Source organism: Leucoraja erinacea, unplaced genomic scaffold (genome assembly GCF_028641065.1).
Source record: "Leucoraja erinacea ecotype New England unplaced genomic scaffold, Leri_hhj_1 Leri_51C, whole genome shotgun sequence".
Lineage (NCBI taxonomy): Eukaryota > Metazoa > Chordata > Chondrichthyes > Rajiformes > Rajidae > Leucoraja > Leucoraja erinaceus.
Window position 1 is genome coordinate 560,063 of NW_026576421.1, and position 7,631 is coordinate 567,693.

Here is a 7,631-nt window from a genome sequence, read left to right on the forward strand (position 1 = left end):
GCCACAGTTCATTGGCTATATTTAAGAGGGAGTTAAATGTGGCCCTTGTGGCTAAAGGAGTAGGCCATTCGGCCCTTCGAGCCTGCACCATTCGCCATTCAATATGATCATGGCTGATCATCCAACTCAGTATCCCATCCCTGCCTTCTCTCTATACCCCCTGATCCCCTTTAGCCACAAGGGCCACATCTAACTCCCTCTTAAATATAGCCAATGAACTGGCCTCAACTACTTTCTGTGGCAGAGAATTCCAGAGATCCACCACTCTCTGTGTGAAACCAGGCTTGGTGATCCCAATGTGGTCTAATCCAGGGATAAGGAGATTTGGAAGCAGGCTCGGTCTTCCCAATGTGGTCTAATCCAGGGATATGGAGATTGGGAAGCAGGCTTGGTCTTCCCAATGTGGTCTAATACAGGGATATGGAGATTGGGAAGCAGGCTTGGTCTTCCCAATGTGGTCTAATACAGGGATATGGAGATTGGGAAATGGTGCTGGTGAGGTCCAACCAAAGTAACCACCTCTCTTCTCTGAACCTGCCCAGGTGCCACCGAGCGGTCTGGGGGCTCCCATCTCCGATGAAGCCCCCAGCAGAGCAGCGCGATGCCCGGGGCGGTGGGAACGTGCGGCGTGACGCAGTGGGTATGTGCCACCTGTCGGACAATGCCAAGGGGCTGGCGGTGGCCCTGTTTGGTGGCGGCGTGCCCGCCGGCTTTGTGGGGCCCTTCACCCGCATCGCCTACCAGGCGACCCGCATGCCCTCGCTGGAGATCCTGCTGTTCCGTTGCCTCATGCACCTGACGCTGGGCGCGTTGTTGCGCTACCGGGGAGCGCCGTTATTCGGACCGCGCCAGGCGTGGCGGCCAATCTTCGTGCACGCCTTCATCAACGTGGTGTCCATCGGCTGCGCCTACAGTTCCTTCATGGTCATCCCGGCTGGGAGCGCCACCACCGTGCGCAAGGGGACCTCCACCCTCTGCTCCGCCATCATGGGCGTGGTCATCGGCTCGTACCAGCTGACCGCCTACGACTGGGTGGGTCTGGTGGGCAGCATGGCCGGCCTCTGCCTCATCGTGGTGCCCGAGCTGATGTGGCTGGAGAAGACCACCCTGCTGACTGACATCCTGGGCTACGTGCTGGCCATGCTGGGCGGCCTGGCGCTGGCCGTCGCCCTCATCATCTTCCGCACCTTCTCGCACCCGGCCAAGCTCCTCACCGCCGCCTTCACCTTCGGCGTGGTGGGCAGCTCGCTGTGCGCCCCCCTCTTCCCGCTGCTCCAGGAGCCGGTGATCACCAGGGACCCGCTCACCTGGAGCTGTGCCACTAGCATCACCGTCCTGGCTCTCGTCTCCTTCTTCTGTGCCAACTACGCCGTCACCAAGACCCACCCCGCCCTGGTCTGTGCCTTCCTGCACTCGGAGGTGGTGGTCACCATGGCTGTGCAGTACTTTGTCCTGAGCGAGCCGGTCACTGCCTACGATGTCGGTGGGGCCGGTGTGATCATCGGCAGTATCGTGGTGGTGTCAATACACAATATCCACATCGGCAGGCAAGAGCAACAGCAGCTACTAGAGCAGCAACAACAGCAGCAGCAACTACAACAGCAACAGCAGCAGCTACAACAGAGCAGCACTAGAGCAGCAACAGCAGCAGCAACTACAACAGCAACAGAAACAATAAATCACCTTGTATTTATCTACACTGCCTCTCTCTCCGTTAGTCTCATGCACACACTTCTTCTTGCATATGACGTGCACAGCCTAAAGTTGCAGGACAAATTGTTCTATTTGATCTTATTTGATTGTGCACGCTGGGTTGATTGCATTCGTCAAAACAGGGCGGACCACGTGAAGGTTGCAATCTTCTACCCCCCATACACACTCATACGCACACATTCACACACACTCTCATATACACACACACACACTCATACATATACGCACACACACACATACACATGCACACACACACACACATGTACACACACGTACTCTCATATGCACACACACACACACACATGCACTCTCATATGCAGACACACACATATATACGCACACACACACATATACTTCAAGTCAGTGGATGTTTTTAAGGCAGAGATAGATAGATTCTTGATCAGTGCGGGTGTCAGGGGTTATGGGGAGAAGGCAGGAGAATGGGGTTAGGAGGGAGAGACAGACCAGCCATGATTGAATGGCGGAGTAGACTTGATGGGCCGAATGTCCTCATTCTACTCCCATCACTTATGACTTTAAGGCACATTGGCCTCCATCAGCCAGAGTATTGAGTATAGAAGTTGGGAGTTGATGTTGCAGTTGTACAAGACGTTGGTGAGACCGCATTTATAGTATCGTGTTCAGTTCTGGGAACCACGTTGTAGGAAAGATGTGGTCAAGCTGGAATAGGTTTACAGAGAAGATTTACGAAGATGTTGGCAGGACTGGAGGGTGTGAGCTACAGGGAGAGGTTGAGGAGGCTGGGTCTCTATTCCTTGCAGTGCAGGAGGATGAGGGGCGATCTTATAGAGGTGTACAAAATCATGAGAGGAATAGATCGGGTAGATACGCAAAGGAGGGAAATCAAGAACCAGAGGACACAGGTTTAAGGTGAAGGATTTTATGGGAATCTGTGGGGTATCTTTACTGCCTTACAGCACTGGGGACTTGGGTTAAATCCTGACTATAGATGCACAGAATCTGTACAGAGCTTATACATTCTCCCTGTGACTGTGTGGGCTTTCTCCAGGTGCTCCGGTTTCCTCCCACACTCCAAAGACATGCAGGTTTGTAGGCTAATTGGCCCTATATATAAATTGTCCCTAGTGTGTGTGTGTGTGTGGGATAGTGGTGTGTGTAGGATAGTGCTTGTATAGGCGTGATCAGCGGTTGGCGCTGACTCGATGGGCCGAAGGGCCTGCTTCCGTACTGTACCTCTAAACAATGATCCCTTTATTTTCCACATGTAGCAAGGGTACAGTGAGATTCTTTTATCGGACACACAGATCAGTAGGATTATTGGCGTATATAAGAACCATTCCCGGTGAAGTACCTCATGCATAGAAACAGGCCGCTGAGCCCATATTCAAGAGTCGCCACTTCTTGGCTCCATTTCTTGTGGTCTTATGACAATAGACAATAGGTGTGGGAGTAGAGGCCATTCAGCCCATCGAGCCAGCACCACCATTCAATGTGATCATGGCTGATCATCCCCAATCAGTACCCCGTTCCTGCCTTCTCCCCTGACTCCGCTATCTTTAAGAGCCCTATCTAGCTCTCTCTTGAAAGCATCCAGAGAACCGGCCTCCACCGCCCACTGAGGCAGAGAATTCCACAGACTCACCACTCTCTGTGAGAAAAAGTGTTTCCTCGTCTCCGTTCTAAATGGCTTACTCCTTATTCTTAAACTGTGTGTGTGTGTGTGTGGCCCCTGGTTCTGGACTCCCCCAACATCGAGAACATGTTTCCTGCCTCTAGCGTGTCCAAACCCTTAACAATCTCATATATGTTTCAATGAGAAATCCCCTCATCCTTCTAAATTCTAGCGAGTACAAACTGAGTCTATCCAGTCTTTCTTCATATGAAAGTCCTGACATCCCTTAACAATCTTATATGTTTCAATGAGATTCCCTCTCATCCTTTTAAACTCCAGAGTGTACAAGCCCAGCCGCTCCATTCTCTGTGACATTTCGGGGCGAGACCCTTCTTCGGACTGGATCTCTCGTTTCAGACTGCCAGACTGAAGAAGGGTCGCGTCCCGTAATGCCAGCTGTCCCTTCTCTCCAGAGATGCTGCCTGTCCCACTGAGTTACTCCAGCATTTTGTGAGCAAGTCAACTGAGTTGGGTAATGGGAGAGAGGGTGTTTGATGCGGCAGTACTGCTCAAGGCCTCCTGGAGGTGCTGCTGAGCCACAACCCGGGCGTGGCTCGACACCACCACCTACAGGGCATCGTTCACCACTGCAAGGAGCATGGATTGAAATCCAAGGATACTAGAGGTGCTAGTATCATAGATACATAGACAATAGGTGCAGGAATAGAGGCCATTCGGCCCTTCTGAGCCTGTACCGTCATTCAATATGATCATGGCTGATCATCCAACTCAGTATCCCATCCCTGCCTTCTCTCCATACCCCCTGATCCCTTAGCCACAAGGGCCACATCTAACTCCCTCTTAAATATAGCCAATGAACTGTGTGGCCTCAACTACCTTCTGTGGCAGAGAATTCCACAGATTCACCACTCTCTGTGTGAAAAATGTTCTTCTCATCTCGGTCTTAAAGGATTTCCCCCTTATCCTTAAGCTGTGACCCCTTGTCCTGGACTTCCCCAACATCGGGAACAATCTTCCTGCATCTAGCCTGTCCAACCCCTTAAGAATTTTGTAAGTTTCTATAAGATCCCCCCTCAATCTCCTAAATTCTAGCGAGTACAAGCCAAGGCTATCAAGTCTTTCCTCATATGAAAGTCCTGCCATCTCAGGAATCAGTCTGGTGAACCTTCTCTGCACTCCCTCTATGGCAAGAATGTCTTTCCTCAGATTAGGAGACCAAAACTGTACGCAATACTCCAGGTGTGGTCTCACCAAGACCCTGTACAACTGCAGTAGAACCTCCCTGTTCCTATACTCAAATCCTTTTGCTATGAATGCTAACATACCATTTGCTTTCTTCACTGCCTGCTGCACCTGCATGCTTACTTTCAATGACTGGTGTACCATGACACCCAGGTCTCGTTGCATCTCCCCTTTTCCTAATCGGCCCAATATCCTCTAGTATCTTTGCTGAAATCTTTGCCTAGTTCTCCTTTGCTGTGCACTGCTCCATCCAGTGCTTTAGGGCCTTTAACCCAACCCCCCTCCCCTTGGTACACCAGGAGGCATGGTTGGGGGCTGGTGAAAGGCCTGGAGAGGAGTGTCTAAGAAGGAACTGCAGATGCTGGTTTACACCGAAGATATAGACACAAAAATGCTGGAGTAACTCAGCGGGTCGGGCAGCATCTCTGGAGAGAAGGAATGGGCGACGTTTCAGGTTGAGACATAGAAACATGGAAATTAGGTGCAGGGGGGAGGCCATTCGGCCCTTCGAGCCTGCACCGCCATTCAATATGATCATGGCTGATCATCCAACTCAGAGACACCTTCTTCAGACTGGTCAGGGATAAGGGAAACGAGAGATATACACACAGTGATGTGTGTGAAAGAACATGGCTTACAAATTTGATTTGAGATTTGTTAACATAACCAATACATTAGACAAGGGCAGGTTGCTCGAGAATGTCTACATGGACTTTAGTTCATCTCTCAACATCACGGTGTACAACTCTCGTTTCCCTTATCCCTAACCAGTCTGAAGAAGGGTCTGGACCCGAAACGCCACCCATCCCTTCTCCCCAGAGATGCTGCCTGTCCCGCTGAGTTACTCCAGCATTTTGTGTCTATCTTCAGATGTGGAGAGGATGTTTCCATTAGAGGGAAAGTTTAGGACCAGAGGTCACAGCCTCGGAATTAAAGAACGGTCCTTTAGGAAGGAGACGAGGAGGGATTTCTTCTGTGGGATTCGTTGCCACAGACGGCGGTGGAGGCCACAAGTCAGTGGATATTTTTAAGACAGAGATAGACAGAATCTTGTTTAGTGCGGGTGTCAGAGGTTATGGGGAGAATGGAGTTAGGAGAGACAGATCAGCTATGATTGAACAGACTTGATGGGCCGAATGGCCTAATACTTCTCCTATCACATATGAACTAGTTGGCTCAGCGAGGCATCACGTTTGGGGTAGAGTTGCTGCCTCACTGCGCCAGAGAACCGGGGTATCCATCCCGAACTCGGCTGCTGTCTGTGTGGAGTCTGCACCTTTTCCCTTTGACCCGAGTGGGTTTTCTCCGAGTGCTCTGGTTTCCTCTCACGCTCCAAAGTCGTGCGGGTCTGTAGGCTGGTCGGCGCGGACTCGGTGGGCCAAGGGGCCTGTTTCCACGCTGTTTCCATCTTGGACATCTAAAGTGAAGTCTATAAATTGGCAGGCAGACACAAATTGTACCCAACGTATAGGGTAACGCTGGTGATCGCTGGTGTGTGGCTTTACCTTGCACTTAACGTTATTCCCTTATCGTGTATCTCTACACTGTGGACGGCTCGATTGTAATCATGTATTGTCTTTCCGCTGACTGGTTAGCACGCAACAAAAAGCTTTTCAATGTACCTCGTTACACTTGACGCTAAACTAAACTAATTAGAAACATGGACAATAGGTGCAGGAGTAGGCCATTCGGCCCTTCGAGCCAGCACCACCATTCAACCCACAGTTAGTCCAGCACTCTGTGAAACGTCACCTATCCATGTTCTCCACAGATGCTGCCTGACCCGCTGAGTTACTCCAGCACTCTGTGAAATGTCACCTATCCATGTTCTCCACAGATGCTGCCTGACCCGCTGAGTTACACCAGCACTCTGTGAAACGCACCTATCCATGTTCTCCACAGAAGCTGCCAGACCCACTCAGTTATGGTGCAGCAGCATCTATGGAGCTAAGGAAATAGGCAACGTTTCGGGCCGAAATCCTTCTGGAAATAGGCAACGTTTCGGGCCGAAACCCTTACGGGTTTCAGCCCGAAACGTTTCCTATTTCCTTAGCTCCATAGATGCTACCTGACCCGCTGAGTTACTCCAGCACTCTGTGAAACGTCACCTATCCATGTTCTCCACAGATGCTGCCTGACCCGCTGAGTTACTCCAGCACTTTGTGTCTGTCTTGTATACCTTCTGTACAGAAGTGTGAAAACGCACACACCTCCAGATTCAGGGACCGTTTCTTCCCGGCTGTTATCAGGCAACTGAATCATCCCACCACAACCAGAGTGCAGTGCTGAACTACTATCTACATAAACAATAGGTGCAGGAGGAGGCCATTCAGCCCTTCCAGCCAGCACCGCCATATCCCACCATTCCGTTAGCCCTAAGAGCTAAATCTAACTCCCTCTTGAAAACATCCAGTGAATCGGCCTCCACTGCCCTCTGTGGCAGAGAATTCCACTGATTCACAACTCTCTGGGTGAAAAGGTTTTTTTTCCTCATCTCAGTCCCAAGTGGCCGTACCCCTTATTCTTAGGGTTTCGGCCCGAAACGTCGCCTATTTCCTTCGCTCCATAGATGCTGCTGCACCCGCTGAGTTTCTCCGGCTTTTTTGTGTACCCCTTATTCTTAAACTGTGTGTGACCCCTGGTTCTGGACTCTTCCCCTCCCCCCCCCCCCCCCGACATCTAACTGTCCCTCTTGAATACGTCAGAGACACACATACATACAGAAAGTGCTGGAGTAACTCAGAGGGCCAGGCGGCATCTGTGGAGGGAAGGAATGAGGAGGTCGAGACCCGGGGCCTCTGCAGCTCCGCGCGTGTCTGTGCGTGGAGAGGGTGCGTCTGCGTACGTTTAACGTTGAAATAAAAACCAGGAGAGCAGGCAGGAGGTGACACCGTTTGTTGCTGAGAATCGCGTACAGAATGGGTCGCTCCATGGGTCCCGTCCGCCAAGCCAGACCGGCTTACTCCGTCCGGTAAGCCCCTTCCCGGGGTGGGGGGGGGGAGGGGGGGAATATCTCAGTCCAGCGGGACTCCCCCCACCCCTCAAAAATAATTCTGGACGT

The 7,631-nt window shown here is 51.4% G+C and overlaps 1 protein-coding gene across 1 annotated transcript; it reads left to right on the forward strand.

The window, feature by feature from the left end:
- Positions 1 to 486: 486 nt before the first annotated feature.
- LOC129693999 (solute carrier family 35 member G3-like) lies at positions 487 to 3,041 on the forward strand. Its single transcript, XM_055630720.1, has 2 exons — positions 487 to 1,686; positions 2,964 to 3,041. Exons 1-2 carry the CDS (start codon positions 487 to 489, stop codon positions 3,039 to 3,041), a joined length of 1,278 nt encoding a protein of 425 aa, XP_055486695.1.
- The last annotated feature ends 4,590 nt before the right edge of the window (positions 3,042 to 7,631 follow it).

Bases quoted from the DNA above. Each gene is read 5' to 3' on its own strand.
- LOC129693999 (XM_055630720.1), top strand. From the start codon at position 487: ATGGTGCTGGTGAGGTCCAACCAAAGTAACCACCTCTCTTCTCTGAAC. The intron at 1,687-2,963 runs GTATTTATCTAC...TTCCACATGTAG, and splicing joins CAGAAACAATAAATCACCTT to CAAGGGTACAGTGAGATTCT.